Source organism: Pyrgilauda ruficollis, unplaced genomic scaffold (assembly GCF_017590135.1).
Source record: "Pyrgilauda ruficollis isolate IOZ18807 unplaced genomic scaffold, ASM1759013v1 scaffold162, whole genome shotgun sequence".
Lineage (NCBI taxonomy): Eukaryota > Metazoa > Chordata > Aves > Passeriformes > Passeridae > Pyrgilauda > Pyrgilauda ruficollis.
In genome coordinates, this window is record NW_024514987.1 from 388649 (window position 1) to 412710 (window position 24062).

The 24062-nt window shown below is 59.2% G+C and overlaps 3 protein-coding genes across 3 annotated transcripts; 1 reads left to right on the top strand and 2 right to left on the bottom strand.

Annotated features, from left to right (window-relative positions):
- Window positions 1-919: 919 nt before the first annotated feature.
- GPATCH3 (G-patch domain containing 3) lies at window positions 920-6085 on the bottom strand. Its single transcript, XM_041463237.1, has 7 exons — window positions 5735-6085; window positions 4625-5029; window positions 3061-3234; window positions 2296-2355; window positions 1931-2052; window positions 1637-1764; window positions 920-1299 (listed from the first exon to the last, which is right to left on the bottom strand). Exons 1-7 carry the CDS (start codon window positions 6081-6083, stop codon window positions 1080-1082), a joined length of 1458 nt encoding a protein of 485 aa, XP_041319171.1. The 5' UTR covers window positions 6084-6085; the 3' UTR covers window positions 920-1079.
- Window positions 6086-8078: 1993 nt separating this feature from the next.
- On the bottom strand, window positions 8079-10495 carry NR0B2 (nuclear receptor subfamily 0 group B member 2). Its single transcript, XM_041463220.1, has 2 exons — window positions 9013-10495; window positions 8079-8464 (listed from the first exon to the last, which is right to left on the bottom strand). Exons 1-2 carry the CDS (start codon window positions 9536-9538, stop codon window positions 8199-8201), a joined length of 792 nt encoding a protein of 263 aa, XP_041319154.1. The 5' UTR covers window positions 9539-10495; the 3' UTR covers window positions 8079-8198.
- A 186-nt stretch (window positions 10496-10681) lies between these two features.
- Window positions 10682-18963, top strand: NUDC (nuclear distribution C, dynein complex regulator). Its single transcript, XM_041463230.1, has 9 exons — window positions 10682-10814; window positions 11828-11905; window positions 13951-14169; window positions 14451-14534; window positions 14902-15015; window positions 15424-15618; window positions 16169-16252; window positions 16343-16461; window positions 18108-18963. Exons 1-9 carry the CDS (start codon window positions 10719-10721, stop codon window positions 18157-18159), a joined length of 1041 nt encoding a protein of 346 aa, XP_041319164.1. The 5' UTR covers window positions 10682-10718; the 3' UTR covers window positions 18160-18963.
- The last annotated feature ends 5099 nt before the right edge of the window (window positions 18964-24062 follow it).

The following is a 24062-nucleotide window of genomic DNA, read 5'->3' on the forward strand; positions in this document are numbered from 1 at the left end:
GCGCCGCGTTCCGGGCAAGGAGCGGCCGCCGCTGCCACAGCGGCCCCTGGCGGCCGGGGGGACGCGCAGCCCCGCCCCGGCCGGGACTCGAACCCGGGACTCGGGACTCGGACCCGGGACTCGGGTCAGGGCAAGGGTCCCGGGTTCGAGTCCCGGCGCCGGCTCCTGTCGCTCCAGCACAGCCCCAGCCCCGCTTTTTTCCAAATCACAGAATCAATTGGGTTGGAAAACGGCTCTGAGGCCATCGAGCCCTAGCTCTGACCAAACACCACCATGGCACCGAGTGCCACGCCCAGTTTTTCCTTAAACACCTCTGGGGACAGTGACTCCACCACTGGCTGGGCAGCCCGTTCCCAATGTCTAATCCCCCTTTATGTGAAGAGATTCTTCCTAATGCCCACCCTCAACCTTCCTGGAGCCGTTTAAGACAATGTCTTGCCACTCACTGACGAGGAGAAGAGCCCAACTCCCACGTGGCTACACCCTGCTGGCAGGCAGAAGGAGGAATTCCTCCCTGCAAGGAAATCACACAGGGCCTGGCCTGTCAGCACTGGGTCAGTGGGACAGAGCTGTCCCCTCTGCCAGTGCCGGGGCCAGGAGAACAGGGCAGAGCAGCCTGGAAAGCCCCCGCTACCCAGAGGCACAGGGAAGAGCAGAGCATTCCTGTGGGGCTGCCAGGACAAGCCTTTCATCCCCAGCAGCTCCTCCCGGCACGGTGGGACGGCCACGCCCGAGGAACGCTCAGGCAGCAGCAGCAGTTACCCAGCCCTGCCTGTACTTGTCCTTCCCTGCCGCCCTGAGCTGCAGTTCTGCTTCCTCAGCCTCACCAACGCACACATTTGGGTGATCCCAGCATGAATGTAAGTGTTAATCACCCTAAATCCTTCTCCATTCACACAGAACACTCATTTCCTTTCATTTGAAGGATTCAATTCGTGGGGGGAAAAAACCCCACTGTGGCGATTTTTATTACAAATCTGTATTTTTGCTAAAAATAAATACAAAAACACCCTGCTTTACACTCAGACCAGGAGCCAGCCTGGACTGGCGAGCAGGACAAAGGCTGTGACAGTCCCTGCTCAGCGTGGCTGGGCCCTGAGGCTGCCCAGGGCGGGCTGGGAGGCTCGGACAAAGGCCATGTCCTGTCTGTACTTCATGGCCGTGGGGGGCTGGCGCCTGAGCAGCTGGTCACCCATGTCCTGGGGCTCAGGCTCATCGTAGATGGTGGAGATGACAACAGAGCTGTCACCACGGGGCTTCTTCCTCCTTACAAAGGTTGGCAGCTTCTCCCCGTGGTACCTGGGGGGAAGCAGAAAGGTTTGGTGGGAGGGTGCAGAGGCCATCAGGCACTCCTGTGCTTCCCAGCTCGTTTCCTGGAAGGGTTTGGGTTGGAAGGGACCTTAAAGCCACCCAGTTCCACCCCCTGCCACGGGCAGGGACACCTCCCACAGTGGCTGCAGCCCTGCTCCACCGAGCAGCCCTGGATGCCAGGAGGAGCAGCCTGTTTGGTGTGGAGTGCTGGGGACTCCCCAGCTGTGCAGGGAAAGGCAGACCCCTGGGACAGCCCTGTGCCCTCTCAGCTGCTGTGAGCCTGGGCACAGGGGCACAGGGGCTGGCAGGGCACTCAGGCACTCACCCCAGCCCCCTCTTGCACCGGGGGTTCTGACCCTCATTGTCCAGAGCTTCAGCCATGCCAGAGTTGCTGCTCCCCAGGCCCAGCCCCTCTGTCCAGCCCTGCTGCTCCAGGACCTTCCTGCCAAAGCCCTGGGAGAGGGGAAAAAACCATCAGAGACCTGCTGGACAAATCCCACCCTCATCCTCCAGAGCCTGCTGCCCTCTTCCCACGGCCGAGACCTCTCCTCCTCCTCCTGACCCCCACCCTGTGGGCACCCCCAGCCCCTCCTGGCCTGAGCAGGCAGGCAGAGCCCACCTTGGTGTGCCTCTCGAAGGTGCCAATGTGCTGCCCTGCCACAGAGCCGTCCTCCAGCCCGGCCCGCAGCCGCTGCTCCAGCCACATCCGCACCGAGTCCCGAGCGTCCTTGTCCCCTCCATCTGGGCACAGAGAGCCACAGTCAGCACAGCTCAGGGAGGCTGGGCACCACCAGCGTGCTCCCCAGAGCACCAGCAGAGGAGGCAGAACCTGTTCTTTTTGGCAACCCTTGCTGCCAGACCAGAAAAACATTGTTTCGGGTTCACTGAGAGCTTGGGCGCTTTCAAAGAATGACAAAGAGCTCCCGAATTCTGCACGGTCAGAACTTCCCTGCCTTCCCTGGGGGGGTGGCTCAGCTCTGGTACCTTTGTCATAGTAGATGCTCATGTCCACGTCCCAGTCGTCGGCTGTCTGCTCGTCAAAGTCTGCCAAGAGAAGGGAAGCAGCACTTTTGGTGAGCTGTGGCACAGGGCAGCTCTTTGCTGGTGGCCCAGCTCCCTGTCTTCTCCAACGGAATGGGAATGAATCACAGAATCACTGAGGCTGGAGATCTCCAAGACCATTCAGTCCAGCTGTGACCAGTTCCCACCTTGTCAGCAGCTCAGACCACTGAGTGCCATGTCCAGTCCTTCCCTGGACACCTCCAGGGATGGGGACTCCAAACCTCCCTGTGCCTGACCCCCTTTCCATGGGGAAATTCCTGCTGTGCCCACCCTGAGCTGCCCTGGCCCAGACTGGGGCCGATCCCTCTGCTCCTGTCCCTGTTCCCTGGGGCACAGCCCGACCCCCCCGGCTGTCCCCTCCTGGCAGGAGCTGTGCAGAGCCACAAGGGCCCCCCTGAGCCCCCTTTTCTCCAGGCTGAGCCCCTTCCCAGCTCCAGCCCCTGCCCTGGGCACTCCCCAGCCCCTCCATGTCTCTGCACTCAGGGCGGTGCCTCAGCAGTGCCAGCACAGAGGAAATGGCATTAGAGACCCCCCAAACCCCACTGCCCACCCAAGGGGCTGCCAGCAGCACCACGGGGGTCTCAGCTTTGTGTCCAAGGCACGGCTCAGCAGCCAGGGCACGGTGCTGGGGGCTCCAGGTGGCCTGGACACTTTGTTTCAGCCCAGGGACACAAACAGCGAGGTCACCTCCATCCTGCTCCTGCCAGAACTGGGCATCCGTGTAGAACACGAGGCCGGAGCCGCCCTTCTCCCACTTGAGCTCGATCTCCTCCTCGAAGAGCCGCTCCCGCGCCCGCTCCTGCTGCGTCACGTCCTCGTGCAGCGCCGCGTGCCGCTGCCACTCCTCGCACGTGTCATCGCCTGAGGGGACACAGCAGGGGCTGGGATGGGCCTCAGCAGCAGCACAGCCCCCTCCTCACACGTGTCATCGTCCTGAGGGGACACAGCAGGGGCTGGGATGGGGCTGGGACACAGCACAGCCCCCTCCTCACACGTGTCATCGTCCTGAGGGGACACAGCGGGGCTGGGACACAGCACAGCCCCCTCCTCACACGTGTCATCGTCCTGAGGGGACACAGCGTGCAGGGGATGGGGCTGGGACACAGAACAGCATGGCCTGGAGCTGGGGACACAGCACAGCCCCCTGCCACTCCTCACACGTGTCACTGTCCTGCAAGGACAATCTGGGCTGCAGCTGGGGACAGGGCAGCAGCTCAGCCCCTCGTACTGCCTGGCCCTTGCCAACGCCCTCCCCTGCAGCAGCTGTGCTCAGGCCCCGACAGGAGGGATGAGCTCATGGCTGACTCAGAGCCCTGCCAGAGTCAGCAGCAGCAATCCCACAGCACCCCCACCCCGGCCCTCCCGATGCCCATGTAAGGAGCAGGTGTGTTGGACCTGCACTCAGCAGCAGCAGGAATTCATTCCACTGCAGCTGATCCCCCGGGAGATTGCGTGGGCTCCCAGGAAGCAGCTCCCTGGCACGGCCACAGAGCTGCCCGCCCAGTCCTGGGCACAGCCACTACCCAGCCAAAAGAATGGCTGCAGAGCAGGAAACTGCCTGGGAGAAACAGCTGGAGGAGTCTGTTTAGTCTGGAGAAGGAAAGGCTGAGTGAAAAGCTGGGAAAAGGAGGGAACAAAGCGCTCTCTGTGGCCCACGCTGCCAGGAGAGACGAATGGGGTGCAATTGCAGCAGAGATTTGGCACCTGAGTTAATTCTGGTGCAGGAGAGAACGGGAATGGCTTGCCTGGGGATCTGGGATGACAGAGGTTTGGGAGAACAGGCCAGACAGGCATCTGCCAGGGACAGAGGTGGGATGGCTCCCGCCCTGCCCAGTTCTCCAGGAGCCTTTGTCACCAAAGCCATTTTCCCCAGAGTGACTAAACCCCCAGTGCAGGAGCATCCAAGGTCAGCCCTTTGTGCAGCTCTGCACGTCATCCCAGCACACAGACGTGGTCCCCAAGCCCTGCCAGCCCAAATCCCAGCAAAGCAGAGCTGGGAGGCAGGATATCCCTGTGCCAGGCAGCAGGGCAGCGTGTGCTGGGCAGCTCCTCCTGGGATCAGAGCCCTTGGGACCAACCCCTGCCACCACCCCGAGCACTTCTGGGGGGCTCAGCCCCGAGGGGTGAACAATCCTATTCTAAAGCTGGTTTTAACAAGCATTTGTCCAAGTGAGAGATGAAAAACGAGCTCTGAGAGGGGATGTGCCCTCAGCTCCGGCAGCCCTGCCCGGACGGCGCTGGAATGTTCCACTTACGTCACCCGAGTTCGACTCCTCTTCCTCCTGCTCCTGCCCCTCCTCATCCTCCTGGGGCTGGGCTGGCTGAGTCAGCCCCACGGGCTCCTCTCCCTCGGTGATCTCATCCCCTGCAGCCGTGTAGACTGTTCCGGCCCCGGGCACGGTCTCGGTGCTGGGGTACTGGAAGGGCACGTTGCCATACCTGCGGGAGGAGCCCGTCCTGGGAAAATCCAGCTGCAGCTTGCTGATGACACGGGGGGGCAGCCTGCAGGCCCGGATCAGCTCCAGGAACACGCCCAGGGGGGTGCCCACGTTCCCGCAGGGCATGAAGGAGGGCGGGTTGAACTCGGGCAGCCGCTTCAGCTCCGCCTCGGTGACAGAGGCGGTGCCAGCCCCGTCCTGGCTGCCGGGAGGAGCCTCTGCGGGGACAAGGCAGGGGTGGGGGCACGGGGGAGAAAGGATGGTTTTGGGGGCCCACAGGAAAGAAGGGAGGGTTCGGGGGGCCTGCAGGGGACAAGGGAGGGGTTGGGGGCAGGACAGCAGGGAGGGTTTGGGGGCCCACAGGAGAGCAGGGATGGTTTTGGGGAGCCTGCAGGGGACCAGGGAGGGTTTTGGGGGCCCGCAGACACTCAGGGATGGGTCTGGGGGCTCGTAGGAGAGCAGGGATGGTTTTGGGGGGGTCCCACAGGAGAGCTGGGATAGTTTTGGGGGCCCACAGGAGAGCAGGGATGGTTTTGGGGAGCCTGCAGGGGACCAGGGAGGGTTTTGGGGGCCCGCAGACACTCAGGGATGGGTCTGGGGGCTCGCAGGAGAGCAGAGATGGTTTTGGGGAGCCTGCAGGGGACACGGGATGGTTTTGGGGGCCCACAGGAGAGCAGGGATGGTTTTGGGGAGCCTGCAAGAGGGCAGGGATAGTTTTGGGGGCCCACAGGAGAGCAGGGATGGTTTGGGGGGTCCCACACCCCCCCGGGGATGGGTAAATCCAGGCGCTCACGAGTCGGAGGGGGATAAGCAGAGCCCACACGGGCTCTTTCCGCCTCGGAGCAGACCGAGAGCGCTAAGGAAGCCCCGCCAGGGGTTTCACCAGCCCGTGCCCCTCGGTGCCGTTCGGACCCCGCCCGTACCTGTCCCGGGGCTCAGGCGGACCCTGCGGATGAGGCAGCGGCCGGGCAGCGCGGCGCCGCCGGGCCCGACCCAGCGCTTGCCCGAGTACATGCGGACGAAGCGGCGGGCCCGGCCGGGCCGCACGGCCACCGGGCAGGAGCAGGTGCGCGGCGCCGAGGCCCCGCCGCCGCCGCCCGCTGGCGGGCGCTCGGGGCGGTGCCGGTAGTGGAAGCAGAGGAAGCCGCCGGCCTCCAGGAACTGGCTGAAGTAGGCGCGGAGATGCGCGGAGCGGAGCGAGGCCGGGATGCCGCTCACCAGGCAGTACCGGGCCGAGCCGCCATCGCCGCCGGTACCGCTGGGCGCCGCCATCTTGTCGCGCGGTGATGACGTTACGCGCGATGATGACGTTACGCGCGGCCGGTGGAGGGCGTCGCCTGGTGGCGGGGGAGCGCGCGGCAGACGGGGCGTCCTGGGGGTCACAGGGGGTGGGGACAGAGACCCTGGGGGTCACAGGGGACAGAGAGACCTTGGGGGTCACAGGGGACAGAGACCCTGGGGGTCACAGGGGACAGAGACTCTGGGGGGTCACAGGGGACAGAGACCCTGGGGGGTCACAGGGGACAGAGAGACCCTGGGGGTCACAGGGGAGACAGGAACTTTGGGGAGGGGGGGATCACAGGGGCTGGGGACCAAGATCCCCCATTGTGGGGGGTTTAACAGGCCCGGGGGGCAGCAGGGCTTGGCCAGGCCCCCGGGGGTCTCAGGGCTCTGGGGTCACAGACTCTGGGGTCACAGCCTCGGGGGTCTCAGGGCTCTGGGGTCACAGCCCCTGGGGTCACAGACTCTGGGGTCACAGCCTTTGGGGGTCTCAGGGCTCTGGGGTCACAGCCCCCGTGGTCTCAGGGCTCTGGGGTCACAGCCTCGGGGGTCACAGCCCCGGGGGTCTCAGGGGTCTGAGGGTCACAGCCTTGGGGGTCACAGGCTCTGGGGTCACAGCCCCCGGGGTCTCAGGGGTCTCCGGGCTGCCGTGCCCACCCCACGCCAGGGCTCTGGTGTCCCCGCTCCCTGTCCCCTGTCCCCGGGAGCCCTGTGGCCGCCGTGGGCTCGGTGGCAGAGGTGGTCCCGGGCCGGGAGCAGCGGGGAGGGCAGGCACAATGTCTGTGTCACATTCCCGCTGTCCCGTGGGCACGGGCGGGCACACACTCAGCTGTGCCAGCCAGGAGATGGGGTTTGTGCCCTGGCTGAGGCACGGCAGCTGGCAGCGCCCACGGGAGAGGCTCAGCACCTGCATTCACACCTGGGGAAAGGCGCAGTGGGGATTTACCCCCGGAATTTCTGCGTGCTGGGAGCACCCAGGGGCTGCTCATCCAACACTCCCACTGGCAGCAGCCAACCTGTCTGCACGGCAGATGGATCTTTATGGAAAGTCTCTTTTTATTCCAGTCTGTCTTTTCCATGCCTGCAGTTTTTTCTGCCCACCCCAAATTCAGCACCGTTGCTAAAAAGGCACCACCGTGTTCCAAAACACCAAACATTTTATTAAAAAAATAATTTATTGCATCTTATATACAAACCACGTGAATGTACACTTACAAAATACTGACACCTCACCTGCTGGAGGCAGGAGGAGCGAGTTTTCCAGGTGTGCACCTGGCTCCATCTCCAGGGAGGGAGGTTTGGATCTCCACTAAACCAGCTCTGCTCAGGTTTAACTTTTCAGACAGGAGAGCCCAGAGCCCCAAAGGAGGTGCAGTAGGTTTAGGAGCTGCTAAGTGCTCTTAATCCTGTTGTACTTCATGGAATTATGGAGGAAAGAGAGAATCTAAGGAAAAGAGGGGTGAGTCTGTACACCCTGTAGGATTTAACACTCTGGCTTTTCCCCTGAAGAAATGTCCTGAGTATTTCTAAGATTCCAAGCACGGGAGCCAGACCCAGAGCTAATTCCACAGTCAGCCCTCAGTCAGTGATCAGACACCACGGCCTCAAGCTGAGGACAACCCTCACTGCTCGGAGCTCGCAGCAAAACGAGTAAGAACTGGCAGCAGGGCAGCAAACCGTCTGTCCACTGACACTCCCCGGGCTGCAGACCAGCCCAGGAGCTGCTGCGAACGTGCCGAGCCACAGCTGCCGTGCCGGTGGCACACCGGGGTCCCGCGGGGTCCGTTCCTGCCCGGTGGCACACCGAGATCCCTCAGGGTCCGTTCCTGCCCGGTGAAACACAGGGATCCCGCGGGGTCCGTTCCTGCCCGGTGGCACACCGGGATCCCGCAGGGTCCGTTCCTGCCCGGTGGCACAGGAATCCCGCAGGGTCCATTCTTGCCCGGTGGCACACCGAGATCCCTCAGGGTCCGTTCCTGCCCGGTGGCACACCGGGATCCCGCAGGGTCCGTTCCTGCCCGGTGGCACACCGGGATCCCGCAGGGTCCGTTCCTGCCCGGTGGCACACCGAAGTCCCGCAGGGTCCGTTCCTGCCCCGGGTGCCGCTCAGCAGGGCAGGGGCCAGCCCCGCGGCCAGCCCGTCACCTCGAACAGCATCTCGGCCAGCAGCTCGCCCATGGCCGCGTCCCCGATGACGGGCTGGAAGAACAGAGCGGTGACCAGGGCGGCGGGGATGGATCGCAGCGAGGAGGTGAGGCGCAGGATGTGCGAGAAGCGAGCCTGCTGCTCGGGCTGCTGCAGCTCCCGCAGCGCCCGCTGCGCCTCCCACTGCAGGCTCTCGATGTGCAGGGCAGCCCTCAGCCCGGGGGTGTCTGCGGGGGACAGCACAGGGAGAGGAAGGTGAGGATGGGAAGCAGCTCCCGGGTTCTCCCATTGCCACCCTTCCCCGTTTTTCAGAGGGGATCTCTGAGGTCACACTCGGGAGGTGCGCGCAGCGCTGCTGAGGCACGGCTGCTCAGGGATGCTGTGTGAGGAGGGAAAGCACTTGATAACAGGGAAAATCATGCTTTAAAAGCAAAGGAACGCAGGATTTATTGTCTGCACGGCGGGCAAAGTGTGAGACATCCTTTTTGACATCCTCCCTTCCTGCTACCCAGTGCATTTGGGAATGACCAGAGCTAGGGAAAAGGTGGCCAACCGTCTCTGCTCTCACACCTGCCCATCTCTGAGCATCTCCAGGCCACCAGGTCTGTGTTCACCTGGGAAGGTGATCCCTGGACATGGCACAGTGCTCTGGGCTGGTGACAAGGTGGGGAGTGGCACAGGGTGCACTCCACGGCCTTGGGGATCTTTTCCCACCTCAGTGGCTCTGGGATGCCATGATTCTGTGCCAGCAGAGCCACGAGGGCCTGGCACTCACCTGGACTGAAGAGAATGGCTCCCCTCAGGTAGGTGAACTCGCTGGGGCTCAGGTCCAGCCTCCAGAAGCTGTTGAGGCACCACTGCAGCCGCTGCACGGCCGCCAGCGTGGGCTGCGTCCCCTCGGGCTCCTGCCCTTTGCTCTGGCCGCTGAGGAGGATCTTCTTGAGCATGCTGGGGGCCGGGGCCTCCATCACCTCGAAGGTCACCATCTCCTGCACCAGCCCCAGCAGGAACAGGGGCACCCAGCAGCCGTCCAGCAGCAGCAGCTGATCCTCCCGCGGCAGCAGCTGGAAGGCAGCGACGTTTCTGACGAAGCTGATGGTTTTGAGCAGCACGTGGGAGGCGGCGCGGCAGGTGAGCTGCGGCGTGCGCAGGCACACGGTGCGGCGCTGGCGGCACGGGCAGCGCTGCCGGGCCCCGCCGGGCCGCAGCTCCTGGCTCAGCAGGGTGTACAGGATGGCAGGCTGCCTGGCACTGCCGTGGCACTGGCACCTCTCACAGCCCGCGTCCACGCTGGCGCTCATGGCCGGGCCAGCTCCTCCTCGAAACGCAGCCGGCGGCGGGGCAGAGACACAAAGTCCCTTCCAAAATGTGTCACGGGAGGGATTGTCCCCGTCCTGGCGGCTCTGCCAGCCCGTGGCTGCTCCAGCCAGCTCTTATAAGGCCGGGTCACAGTGAACACCCCTGCGCAGCCTTGACCGCCCTGATTAAGCAGCCTCATTAAAACCGCCCGACCAACCCCGTTGTTGCTGGGCTGATTGGCCGGGCCAGGCGAGTTCCCGGCGCGGTCAACGGCCGTTTTTCTCAATGAATCCGCGGGGAGGGGTTGTGTGGCCTTATCAGGATTACCCAAACAGGATAAACAGAGTCATTAGCCCAGGCTGTACCATGGCACCAAGGCCCCATCGGGCAGCTGTCGCTGCCAGGGTTCACAGACAAACACGGGGCGCTCGTCTGGGCCCGGCGTTCAACGGCCCCGGCGCCCGGCCTTGGGAAGAGCAACCTGGAAGTCGTGTTATCAGCAGCTGTTTGCCTGGCCTTGCTCGGGAGCCTCTTGTTGTGGTGCAGGAAGAGGAACCCGCTGAACCGGCAGGCTGTGATGGGCGCGGGGGTCGCGTCTCTCGGAGGAAACGCACGGAAAATGCTCCCATTTGCAGAATTAGGGAAAAGCAAGGAAAAAAGGCCAAAATCCTCGTATTTTCCCAGTGGAAAGGAAGCCAGAGATGCTGGTCGACAGCAGCTGAACACGAGCCAAAGTGGGCAGTGGTTGTTCAGGTGGCACCGCACGCAAGCCCCGGGCCCGGTTTGGGCCCCTCGCTGCAAGACAGACATGGAGGCGTCCAGGGAGGGGAACGGAGCTGGGAAGGGGTGGAGCCCAGGAGCGGCTGAGGGAGCAGGGGGGCTGAGGCTGGAGAAAAGGAGGCTCAGGGGGCCCTGCTGGCTCCCGGCTCCCCGGCCGGAGGGGCCAGGCCCGGCCCGGGCCCTTTCCACCCCCCGGGCATCGCGGCCCGCCCGGCCCGTCGCCATAACAACCCCGCCGCGCCTCGCGGCCCGCCCTTTCCTGCAAGATTGACAGTCGTCTCGGCCAATCAGCGAAGAGGACGGCGCGGGGGCGCGCAGGGATTGGCGGGCGGGGAGGGACTCGCGCTTCCGCGGCCGCCGGTTCCGGTTCCGGTGGCGGCCCGGTGCGGGAGCGGCGGCGCGATGGGGCTGAGCGCGGAGGAGGCGGCGGAGCAGGAGGACCGCTTCGACGGGATGCTGCTCGCCATGGCCCAGCAGCACCAGGGCGGCGTGCGCGAGGTAGCGCCGCCGGCATCGGGCGCGGGGAGGGCGGGGCAGGAGCGGAGGAGCGAGCGGGGAGCGGCCCGGCCTCCTCGGGCCCCGCCCCGGCACGTGGAGCGGGGCACGCACGTGCGCCGCTCCCGGAGCGGCGGTAACGGCCCCCGGCAGCGCCAGCCCGCTCGTTAATTAGTGCGGTGTTAATGAGGCCTCGCAGCCCGGCCCCGGTGCCCCGGGAGGGCTCCGGGAGCGCGGCAGCGCCCGTGATGGGTCACAGCGGGGCAAAGCACCGCAGGGCAGCGTGGAGCTGCCCCGTTCCCCCTCCCAGCGCAGCCCCGCGAGGCCTGGCCGTGATCCCCCGTGCTCGGGATCTGCTCACCCAGCCCGGTGCATCCCCGGTGCCACCGGCTGGCGGCTCCGGGATCCCGGCACTGACCTGCAGCAGGGCCGGGGCGTGTGGGAACAACATCCCACCCACATCCCAGTCAGAGATAATTTTTAAAAAAGGTTCTGTGACAGCCCCTCACGTGGTGCAGAACCTCGGAGTGGAACCCCCAGGGGACAGGATTCCCGGGAAATAAAGACTGGCCAAACTCAAGGAGAATGTGGGCTTCCAGAGGGGGTTTGGGGGTGTGCTTCATGCATCGGTGGTCCCTGGCAGCTGTAAAAATAAGGAGTTTGCAGATGTGCAAAGCTATGTGTGTATGTATACATATATATATAGATATATGGATGTGGGTATGTAGGCATGCATAAACCCTTTCCTGCCTGGGACAGCAGCCTGGGCTGGGGGAGCAGGAGCTGGGAATAAGCTGCTGCCTTCAAGCAAAGCACAGCAAGCCCTCTGTGCAGGGAATGCAGGGCTGCCTCTGCTCAGCTCTGCTCAGCTCTGCTCAGCTCACGGGGCTCATTCCAGGGCACTGCTGGCACAGCCTCAGATAGGGAGGACAAAGGATAAAGGCTGCTCCAGGGACACGAGGTGGCCTTCAGTGACCTGGGCTCACTGCTCCTTGTCTCTCCACCCTGTTCCCCAGCTCGTGAACACCTTCTTCAGCTTCCTGAGGAGGAAGACAGATTTCTTCACCGGGGGAGAGGACGGAGTAGCAGAGAAGGTAAAAAATAAACCTCCAGGCCTTTAGCTCTCCCCCCTTCCATCCCACCCGTGTCTGTGCCATGCCAGGGGTTCCCTGCTTGAACAGCTCCCAGCATCTGGGTGCACGTGGGCACCAGCAGCTCCCGAGGGAAGGAGACCCAGAGCTGCCCCTGTCAGGTGAGGAGCACCCAATTCCCTGCTGGGATGGCACCTCAGTGCAGGTTTCTTGCCAGGCTGTGGCCAAAGGCTAGTTTGGAAAGCAAACCTGCCAGACACACTGACTTACTGGTGACACAGCAGGTGATAACCCCCGTTAGCTTGTTTGTTCAGGCCAGGAAAAACACAAAGTCCAGGGCTCTGCACATGCAGCTGCCCCTTGGCTGGGCTGGGGAGCCTGGGCAGAGCATCCCCTGTCCTGCAGGGAGCCCTTGCTGGAACTGCAGGGGTTCAAGGTCCTTTCAACCCAAACATCCTTTCTCTCTGAAAGAAGAGAGAGAGGTGAACGCTGCTGTCGTTTTTGTTGGAATAGAGAGCAGATCTCCCCCGTTGCTGGAGGCTGTGTGATCCCACCTCAGAGGTGCCTGGCTGCTGTCCTGGGCAGTTCTGTGCCTGTGGAAGAAAAGTGTGGTGGCATCTGTCAGAGTGCTTTTTGGGCTCCTGGAAAAGTGCCCTGGCACCACGGGAGCCACAACAGACGGGGAAGGAGCTGCTCCCCAGCCCTGCTGGGCCATGGAAGAGAAAGGAGAGGGTGGGAAAGTCACTGCCTGTTTTGGGGGCCGTGTCAGCAGGCTCGTGGTGTGGGCAGTGACAGGGACAAGCTCAGGCACTGAAGGTGGTTTCCTCACCCTGGATCATGGGGTTGGGAGCAGGCTGGGACATCCTGGGGGATGCACATCTTGCATTCTGTACTCCAGGAGACTGGAGCTGTGTAAACAACCTTTATTCACAAAGCCAAGCAGAAACACTCAGTGCTTGCTTACAAACTACAGCTTGCTTGGAAAAGCTTCTGGATTTCCCCCCACCCTGAAGCTCCTGGGATATATATAAAAAAATAAATGTTTCCCCTCTGATTCCTTCCTGAGGGTCTGCCTCTGTTGTTTTCTGGGGCAGACCTCAGCTCACCTACGTGCTGCTGTGCACAGCACCCCTGGCCTTATCGAGCCTGGGGCAATTCTCTGGCTCCCTGCCTGTGTACTCAGCTTTCCCCTGAGCACGCGGCCCTTGCCATCAGAGACCTTGGGATTTTGCCTCCCAGAGTCACAACAGCCTTCAGAGGATTGGGAGCAGGGCTGGAACAAAAGATTCGTGGAGGAGCTCACCCCTCAGTGTAAAAACAAGTGATTCAAGCATTTCTCCTCTAAGTGCTGGCACTGAGGCTCCATCTGGAGAAAAGCCCAGGTGTGGGGAAGGTCAGAAGTAGGGAAAGGAGTTGGATCTGGTGTGGCCAGCTGTCCTGGAGGTGTGGAGTAGCTTCAGATGGCTGGGCTGGGCATCAGCTCATCCTGCTGGGATTGCACAAAGGACAAAATTAGTGGAGCATTTTTATTTCACTGTTCTCTCCTGGAAACATACTCCCTGTGTAACTAGGAAGGACTACATTTAAATATTTCAAATCTTCTATTTTTCCTCCCTTTTCACTTCCTCCTCTGTTTTTTGAATTGAAAAATCTCTAGATTTGCAGTCACAAAAATTGAGTGAAGATGAAGTCACATCTGTGTGACTCAGCACACGTTCTGTGACCGAGCTGGCTGGGCTTGGGTGTGAAGGGTGCTGTTTAACCCGTGTTGCCCTGTCCCCCAGCTGATCACAGAGGCCTTCAGCCACCATCCAAGTGGATGTCCAACAACTGGACATCCCCTGGTGCCCAGTTGGGTCTCCAGACCTCCAGGGACACAGCAGATCCACACCCTGTGCTGCTCAGGAGACCGAGCTGGTGCTGGTGCCCAGTTGGGTCTCCAGACCTCCAGGGACACAGCAGATCCACACCCTGTGCTGCTCAGGAGAGCGAGCTGCCTGCTTTGGGTGTGAAGGGTGCTGTTTAACCCGTGTTGCCCTGTCCCCCAGCTGATCACAGAGGCCTTCAGCCACCACAACAAGCTGGCTCAGAAGGAGCGCCGGGAGAAGAAGGCGCGGCAGGAGGCCGAGCGGCGCGAGAAGGCCGAGCGCGCCGCGCGCCTGGCCAGCCAGCGCCAGCAGGACAGGGGCTGCCCCCAGCCCGGCGAGCCTCGCATCAAGGAGCTCACCGAGGAGGAGGCAGAGAGGCTGCAGCTGGAAATCAACCAGGTGAGAGCCTCTCAGGTACCCACGGGTGCAGCTTTGTGCTCCCTGCGGCTGGAGGGGGTAGAGTGGCTCAGGCTTGTCCTTTGTCCAGGATCTTGCCCTTGCAGTGCCTCTTTGCTGCAGCTTTTCTAAGGGCTGAAGATTCCCTGTTTTCAAAGTGGGATGCAGTGAGTGGTGCTCTTCAGCTGGAGCTGAAGGGCTGAGGCCATCTAGTGCCAGCTCGGGAGGTGACACAAAGTGCCAGCTCCCGGCTGAGCGTGTTCCTCTCTTCTCTTTTCAAACAGAAGAAAGAGGCACAAGGGCAGGGTAACAGTGTCGCAGTGAAACCCTCGGAGGAGGAAGGTGAATCTTCAGATTCCAACAAACAGGTAAAACTCGTCTGGAGATACTTCAGGTGCATAAAATGGTTTGGGTTGGAAAGGACCTTAAAGCTCATCCCGTTCCACCCTCTGCCATGGCACCTTCCAGCACACCAGGTAGCTCCAAGCCCTGGCCAAAATACACACGTTGAAAATACAAATTAGACAATTTGGCTTTAAAAATGCACAGCTAATTCCTAAATGTGCCAGTACAGAGGGCTTATGGGTTTTTTCTTGTAGTCATGTTTTACCAGAATTATTTTTTAATTATGGAGCTAAATTTAAGGGGATATAAAATACAAACAACTGACCTATAAAACCTAAGAGTTAACAATGGAAACTGGAAAAGCTTCTTTCTTTATCTTGGATTGCTTAGGGGACAGATGATGAAGAGGAGGATGAGAAGGATAAAGGAAAACTTAAGCCCAACTCTGGCAATGGAGCTGACCTTCCAAATTATAGATGGACACAGACTCTTTCAGAACTGGATGTAAGTAGTGCTTCATGACCAGGATCTGAGGACTCTGAGACAGGGAGTTCTGCTCTTACTGCAGGTGCTGCTAAGAGGGGAAGCCAATTCCCTGTGTCCCAGTTGCCTCTGGAAGTTTGTTGGAAACAGCAGTGTTTCAATAGCTGGGAGAGAACTTTGTAACTCAGTAGAATTCCCAGGAACTGTAGTTTTCCAAATTTTGGTCTTGTTTTAACCAGGCATCAAAATCTGCTTCCCTTTTTATGGTCCCTTCCTTTCACCTCCTGCTGGCTCAGTACCTGAAGGAAAAGAGTCCCTGCTCTGTGTGGCTCTGGTGAAGCCAAGGCAGGAAGGCTTGGAACATCAGCATGGGAGGGTGAGGAGGACTTTCCCTGCCCAGCTGCTCAGATCTGCTCCTTTTTGCTGCAGCTGGCTGTCCCCTTCAAGGTGAGCTTCAGGCTGAAGGGCAAGGACGTGGTGGTGGATATCCAGAGACGCCGCCTCAAGGTGGGCCTCAAGGGCCACCCTCCTCTCATTGATGGAGAGCTCTTCAACGAGGTCAAGGTGGAGGAGAGCTCCTGGCTCATTGAGGATGGCAAAACAGTCACCGTGCACCTGGAGAAGGTGAAGCAGGATGGGCTGGGCAGCAGTCAGGCTGGGCTGCCTCTTGGGGCCCTCAGCCACCCTGGTTGTCCTGGCACAGTGTCAGTGCCACTGCTAGTGGGGTGTTTAAGTTCCTCCATCTTCAGCCTAATTTTATGCTGTTCCAGAATACCCAATGTATTTCTCAGTTCAAGAGAAGCTGGAAGGAAATCAGTCATTTTAGTGTTGTCCTTTAGTGTGTTTTGACATCTGTTAGTGACACGAAAATCCAGGGACAGACCTCCTTATGTCCCTCCTTGTGTCCCCTCTGGGCCTCTCCAGGTGGTGTGTTGCAATCTCATTTATGTCATGCCAAATGGGACATTTGACATTCTCTCAGATCTCCCAGCTGTGAAAATTTAGGCTGCCTAAAGTAATTTGAAACAAAAATACCCTTTATCTGTGTTTACTGATATTTGGAAGACTGTCAAATAAAGTTTGATTCCATAATTTTTTTTTCCTGTGACTGAGACTTAAAAACCCTAGAACAAGTCCAAGAAAGATAAACTGGTTTTGCTTCTTCGTCCTCTAGATCAACAAAATGGAATGGTGGAACAAACTGGTCTCCACAGACCCAGAAATCAACACCAAGAAAATTAACCCAGAGAACTCAAAGGTAAGAATTCTTCTGTTTTATGGGACAGAGCCTGCTCAGGAATTAGCTCAGTTGAGCCCAGAGTTGTTCCAATGTGGATCTTGCTTTCAGCTGTCAGACCTGGACAGCGAAACTCGCAGCATGGTGGAGAAGATGATGTACGACCAACGACAGAAGTCCATGGGCCTGCCCACCTCTGATGAGCAGAAGAAGCAGGATATTTTGAAAAAGTGGGTGCAGCTCATTCCTTTGTGTGGCTTTGCCTTCTCAAATGCCTTCTCCTCTTCCTCTCTGGCACAAGTGAGGGAACAGCAGCTTGGCCTGCGGTGCTAGCCGTGCTCTCCTGTGCACATCTCTGTATGGGTGGCCACCCAGCAGTGCCTGTAAAAGCCTGTGGGGGTAGAAAGCCTAGTGGGGAAATCTGGGAATAGCCTAGCTCTGCAATTGTCTTAATCTGCTGATTTCAAGTCCAGAAGGCACATTTAGAACTGGAGGTGCCATCTCTGCTGAACTTTACCATGGTCTTGATTGGTGTCTAATCTCCCTCGGTAGCCAGCTAATCTCCCTCCCTCCCTCCCTGCACTTGCCTCCAGACAGTTGTCCCCAAGCCACTTTTATGGCTTTATTGCCCTGTTTGGCATAAATTCACTGCGGCAGGGAAATGATTCCTGGAGCTCCCAAGGCCATTTGGGAAGGTGTGGAGGCAATTCTGGGTCACACAGCTTCTTCAGCAAGTGCAGCCCCACACCTTGTCTCTGGGTGAAGGATTACTGTGACTAACCTGGCTCCTTGGCTTTATCTGTAGTGCCAAAAGCTTCTCTGTGAAGTGAGTGGGGTTTGGGCAGAGAGCAGGCTGCCCTGGTGCTCAGTGGGGTGGGAAGCACCTCTGCTCCTGGAGGCCACATGCAGGACACCTCGCTGGCAGCACCACTTGTTTGGTGCTCTGGAAGCTGGCAGAGGATGGAGAGGAAGTTTAGACTTTGTCCAGGGCAAAGGTGACTCAGTGACACCCATGTGGGTGCTGATGTCTGCCAGTGGAGCTGTCCTGGCTGCCAAGCAAGGACATGATCCCCACAGCACGGATGGCCCTGGACGTGGAGAGTGGAAATGCTGTGGGGGCGTTCCAGGGGAAGCCCTGAGATGGGAGCACAAAGGAGACCAAGCTGCCCTGGCTTGCAGGGTGTGTGTGAGGCCTCCACAGGGCTGTGAAGTGTTGTGTCCCTTGGGGAGCAGAGCAGAGCAGCCTCTGTGTGCACTGGGCACTCCTGGGCACTGCCCTCAGAACTTCCCAGTGTGGCAGCCTGAGTCCAGATAGTCCCTGCAAGGTGTCCCTGTCCATGCTGGGGGTTGGAACAAGGTGATCTCTAAAATCTCTTCCAGCCCACACCATTCTGGGGTTCCCTCTGCTGGGACTGCAGTACTTTAGAAATCAGGTTGCACCTGGTGTGAAACCAGGCTCCTCTGGTCACGTCCTCCCTGAGATTCTGCTGGCAGAGCACTGGGATATTCCCCATATTCCAGTAAAGCTGCCAGCCCTAATCTGCCTTCACCATCTCCCCTGTGCCCCACAGTCAGTGTCGTGGCTGCTCTGTGCCCAGCCCAGAGGCAGCACTGAAGGGTGTGTGTTTGATAATTAACAGCTCGCTGACCTGCTAGGCTGGCGGGAATGCTGCTCCCACTGACCCAAGGAAAAGGTGTTTGTAGGGAAAGTCCAGGGAATGTGTCCCAAGGAGCTCAGCAGAGCCCTCCCTGCTGTGGAGGGCGTGGGGCTGCAGCAAAACTCCACAGGGCAGGAAGCAGGAACCCTTCCCTCCCCAAACAGAGCTGTTGGGCTCCTGCTGACTCACCCAAACTCTTGTCTTTGTTTTCCTTGCAGGTTCATGGAACAGCATCCAGAAATGGACTTTTCAAAGGCTAAATTCAACTGAGCTCTCCCCCTTCCCCCCCTCTTTCAGTCAGCCCCTTGAATGGGGCAGGATATGTATGGTTGGATATTCCTCACCTTGGGCAAGTTAAACTTCAGCATCCCCCACCCGAGCTTGCTGTGGAGGCGCCTGCTCCGTCACCCTCGGTGTGCTGGGGCAGCAGGCAGGGCCCCAGAGCAGCTCCAGACAGAGCCATCTGCCACAATTCCCAAGGGGCAGCGAGGAGAGAAGGAGGGCTTAGAGCAAAAAGGGTGTTAGGGCTGAGAGAGCCAGGCCTGAGAGGTTTTGGGATAAATCCAAAGGTGTTGCTTTGCTTCCCTGGGCTGCTCTGAGCTGCTCGTGTGCTCTTTGCCACTGGCACAGGTACTCCTGAGTTCTGCTCCCTCCTGCTCTCCTGTGAAAACAAGGGTCAGTTTATTTTGTAAAATAAATCTTTTTCTGCCTTCTTGGGAAGGGAGACCAGCAGTTGAAAAGCACAGCTATTGCAGTGGAGACAGACCCTGCTTCTCCTTGCTGCTGCTCCTCTTTGTGCCAGGAGTGGGACAGCTCCGGGCTCCCAGCACAGGCAGAGGGGTCAGCCTGCTGTCCTGGAGCAGGGAGAGGCTGGAGAGGCTGTGGCTGTGGCTGGGAGAGGACGTGGGGGGCGTTGGGGATGCTGTTGTTGCTGGGAGTGTCTCCTGCCTCTTCCCAAGAGCCTCTCTCCCCTCTGGCCACGCGCTGTGCGAGCTCCTGCTGCCGAGTGGCATCACTCTGCATGTTCCTGTCTTTGTTAAAGCTGAGTGCAACATAAAGGAAAACAATGGAATATCTCGGGCAGAGCGTGTGGTTTCTTTGGCAGAAGGGATCAGGGATCCAGGCTGGGAGGGAGAAGGGAGGGGTGCTGTGCCCGTGCTCTCTGCCTGTGGATACCTCTGGTGCTCCCAGCTCCGGACTGGTCTCTCCCTCCCTCAGGAGGTGGCACTGGGAGCTGTGTCTTGCTCAGGAGTGCTGCTGAGCCCCATTCCCATCTCGAACCCCAGGTGGCTGCTCCAGGCTCTGCTCTCTGCAGAGCAGCCCGTGACCTCCCCAGAAGCCACCCTTGCCCCAGGTCTCCTTTATGCCCAGCTAACAAGGAGAGTGTCAGGAAATCCTGGGCTCCATCCCAGATCCCTGCTGCTGTGGCTCTTCCCTCTGCCTCCCCCAAACATCTCCAACTCCTCCCCGAGGGATGGGCACAAACGGCTGAAAATGGAGTTTGGGCAAAGTCCGGCCTGGCGCAGCACCTGGCGTGGTGGGGTTGTTTTCTGAGCAGCAGAGCACGAATGTTTGCATGAAGTCTCTGTTTTACAGACTCTTGGGGTTAAAAGGCAGCCAGCCCAGCAGAGCAAGGACCCAGAGTGGGGCAGCTGCCTCTGGACTGCTCTGGGCTGGATCTTCCTGCCTGTTTGTCTTACAGATCACCCACACCCACCTGCCTTGACCCTACACCCACCCTACACCCCCCTGCCTTCACCCCACACCCACCCTACACCCACCTGCCTTCACCCATCACCCAGCTGCCTGTCTGTGCTTTAGCCCTGATAAAAGAGCAGCATCTCCTGTTTTTATAAAAGCTGAACTATGCTGGATTTGAAGATTTTTAGCCCCAGAATGAGGAGCTACCTGCCTGGTCTGTGGGACAGGTGAGCTGGGAGGGCTCAGCTGCTCTGGGATGTGATGAGCTTCACCCCGTTCTCAGCTCTGTCAGCGAAGCCCAGGGAAGCTGGGGGAGAGTTTTTGGGGGGAAGGAGTCAGTGGGAGAATGGGGCCACCCCTGGTGCCCTGACCCTGCAGGAGGTGAACGCCCGGGCCGTGTTTGTGAACGTGGCTGATCCCAGAGCTGCCCCTGGACTTCGCCCCCTCGGCAGCGGAACAGAAGGTGTTCCCCTGCCGGCCTTGTCCCCTGCCAACACCCCTGGCCACCACTGTCCCCAGGCCAAAGAGAGGTGGGAGCACCCTTTTGCTTCCCCTGGGATAAACCCTGCTGGGTCCCAGCAGCGGCTCAGGGCTTAAGGAGTGCAGAGCCCCACCTCGGTGAGTCCCTGGAGACCCCGGGGTGCGGCCTTGTCCTGTGCCCAGGGCAGGGAAATGCTGGGCAGCAGCAGGACCCACACCCTGCTGGGGTGCCCGAGCCCCCGCAGAGCAGGGAGGGCAGTGCTGGACAGGGCCAGCTCACCCAGGTCCCTGTGGCACCCCATACCTGTGCCAGCTCACCCAGGTCCCTGTGGCACCCCACACCTGTGCCAGCTCACCCAGGTCCCTGTGGGACCCCACACCTGTGCCAGGTCACCCAGGTCCCTGTGGCACCCCACACCTGTGCCAGGTCACCCAGATCCCTGTGGCACCCCACACCTGTGCCAGCTCACCTGGAGCAGCCGTTCTGGTGCTGCCACCAGCCGGAGGGCAGAGCCTGCAGCTCCTCACCTCCTGTAAAAGCAAGGCCTTGGCAGGCACGGCAGGCTCTGCACAGAGCTTTCTGTAGGGTACAGTTTTCCCCAGTCGTTTATTTTTTTTCCTTAACAGCGGCTCCTGGCTTAGCTTTTATTAATGAATAATGCAGCTCAGAGCATTTGGGAAATATCCCAGGCTCCAGGACTGCTTTGGGAAGAGCAATGGAGCAGCAAAACCCCGAGGAAGGGAACAGGAACAGCGAGTATTGGATGTCACTGTGTCGTTTTAGGAGGAGCCTCAGAGCTCTGTTACTGCAAGGGCCAGGCTGTGAGGAATTAAGATCCATCCATCTGCTTCCTAATGCCTAAGCCACACTGAAACAAATAATCCAGCAGCTCAGGGTGTGGATCTGCAGAAGAATTTCTTTAACACTCCTGCAGAGCTCCTGAGCTGCCCTCACCTGATCCCAGGGACTGTGGGCAGGGGGACAGCTTGGGCTGGGCAGGACAGGGATCCCTCTGGGGCCACGGCACAGCAAGGACCCACAAAGTGGGAGTGTCTGGAGACTCCTGGCAAAACCAAGCCCAATAAAACCAAACAATGTCTTCAGGAAAAGCCAGGTGCTGAGTCAGGTTCCCAGAAGGAAGCACCTGTGTGAGAGAATTCCTCCACAGGTAAAGGCTCTCGTGTTTGTGAGGTCTCCACTTGGGCAACCCAGTCAGCTCACTCAGCAGAACACTCAACACATGCTCAGAGCAAAAACCACTCCAGCAAGAGCCAAGACAGCTCCATCCACAGCAAACAACTCCCTGCAGACAGAAACCCCATGGACTCATCCCACGTGTGGATGTGAGCCAGGAAACCCAAACTGGGAAGCTGCTGAACACAACTGGGCTGACAGGCCCCACCCAGCTGGTCTGAGGGCTCCAGACACAAAAACATCCCCAGAGACCCTTCCCAGCCAAGAGAAGGCAGCATTTACCTGCTCATGGCTCTGAAATCCTCCCAGGAAACACATCCTGGTCCTGTGCACAGGGAAACCCCCAGGGCTCCTGCCCAGCCCCTGCCCTGCAGGGTGAGGGAAGGTCAGCAGCCAGGAATGGAGCCCTGCAGGTTGTCCTGGGGTTTGTCCTGACATTGGGAAGTGCAGAACTGGTCCTTCAAGTCCCGGGGTCAGAGGCTGGGCCACCCTCCATCCCTGAGCTGATGCTGAGGACCAAACCCCCCATCTGCTGGTGACATCACAGGGACAACCTGAGACTTCTTCCCCAGGCTCAGCTCTTCCAGAGCTCAGTTCCAGCATCACGCCCAGGGAAGGTCCAGGTTTGCCTGCAGGACAACAAACACTTCCCCTGAGGCTCCTTCATTTGCCTCCAGACACCAGCCTGGCACTCAGGATGCCCCTGGAGCTACCAAATGGGTGAAAATGTCTTTGTCCCTCTGAGACTGCAGGAATCAGCCACCCTCTGAGCAACCCCCACCCCAGGATCCCCAAGCTGGTGAAAACAGGAATGTAAAAGTCACAGCACAGCAAAGAGCACAACTTTTACTTTATAAAAAAAGACCAAACCAGAACATTTAAGGCCAGTGAGTGCAAAAGAATCCCACAAGACACCACAGGTGAACCAGCTTCAGGGACCATCGAGCTGACAGTCTTCCTCTTAGTGAGTTTTTGGGGGGCTTGGGTTTTTTTGGCCAGTTTAATCCCCACATGCTCACTCTTCATACCCAGACTAGCCACCAAAATGTGTATCTGCTGTGCAGCAGTGACTGCAGCTCAGCCCTCGTCTCCAGCACAGCCCAGGAGCTGTGTCAGTGTGACCCAGGCGACACCTCAGCGCTCAGCTTTGAGGAAACTTGTCCAAAATAACAATGTACAAACCCAGGAGAAGCAGAAGCCAAGCAGGTCCCTCAGGACAGGCAGCACTGGGAAGAGGTGACCTCACCCAGCTCCCCTGGGAGTCCCAGCCTGGCCTTGCTTCAAGTCTTTCCCTTGTATAAACTCGATTTCTCATAAATCAACAGCTTTAAACACAAAGCAGGGAGGGGAAGCCAAATGCAAGGCTCAGTCCCTTCCCTTCGTCCTTGAAACGTCTCTGTCAGTGTCTCCAGGTGTGGTCTCAGTAATGCCCCTGGTTCCTGGAAGCACACTCTGAAAACAGCCAGTGGTTTACAGAAACAGGCTCTAACAGGGACTGGAACTGTCCATTTAAAGGGTTTTGCCTTTTAAAGGAGCCTGAGAGCTCGAGAGAGGAATTAAACCCTTCCTCCCTGCCCAAACTCCTGAAGAGCAATCACAAGCTATAAAATAAAGGCACGTTTCAATTCAACTAAGGCACATTTCAGTTCAATTAAGGGACATTTCAGTCCAACTGAGGCACATTCCAGTCCATCTAAGGCACAAAACCACGGTCCACACCGAAGCCCAGGGCCTGTTTGGGCTTCCCTCTCCCCAAAATCCAGTGGGTGTGTTTATCCTATGGCTGCTAAATGAAATGAAGCATTTTCTGCTCATGTCCAAGGGCACCCAAAGCTCCAAACAAGTCCCATGGCTCGACGTGTTTACTTTGTGATCAACCACCAAGTGGCAACACCACAGATGCAGCTTCCTCCTGCTGCAGCCCTCCAGGCCAGCTGGCACTGAGCCCTGGGGACAGCAGTGCCCATCTCCTGGCTCCCACTGCCTCCAGGGAGCCCCAAAGAGAAGGAGCAGCTGCTGAGAGCCCACAGGGCAAGGCAGGGAGCAGCAGTGCCTCACAAACCCTCTGTTGACACTCAGGAGCCTTTCCTTTTGAGGCAAACCAGGGGATTTGAAGGGATTTTTTAGCAGGACAGTCAAACAGCCCAGTTCTGAACCATGGGAAGTCAGGAGTGAATTGAGTGTTCCCTTCACCTGCCACAGTCCTGCTCCAGGCTGTCCCAGGGGAAACCTGGCAAGAGGAGTGAGGAGAACAGGCAGGGCAGAGGGTGCTCCTGGAGCCCAGCAGAGCTGATCCCCACGTTCTGCTCACGCAGGGGCAGCCCAGCAGCCAGCCCAGCCCCCAGCACTGGCCCTGAATCAGGAGATGAGCCAAGAGGCCACAAATGAAATGAGCCCCACAAACCTGAACCTGCTCCTCAGGCAGCAGGAGGTGGCACCAAGGCTCAGCAGGGAAAGGCAGTTTGCCTACTGAAAACACCGTGGGCAGAAGACTTTGGGTTGCTGGGACCAACAGAGGCACTTTAAACAGAGATTTGGGTCCCTGCAGAGCAGGATCTCAGCCTGCACCTCAACATCAGCACCAGCACAGAGACACCACACAGTTATCCCTATCCAAGTTCACTCAGGCAGTGGCAGGAAGCAGAACTGTACACAGGTCCCCAAAGCAGGGAAAGGGCTGAGCCACCGAGGCTGCTGGAGCTAAATGTGATTTACAGAAATCACAGAGGCACAAGTTCTCTGCTACTTCCTTGTCCATCTTCTCCTCCCTGGAGGGGGCACACGTTCCACCTCCCAA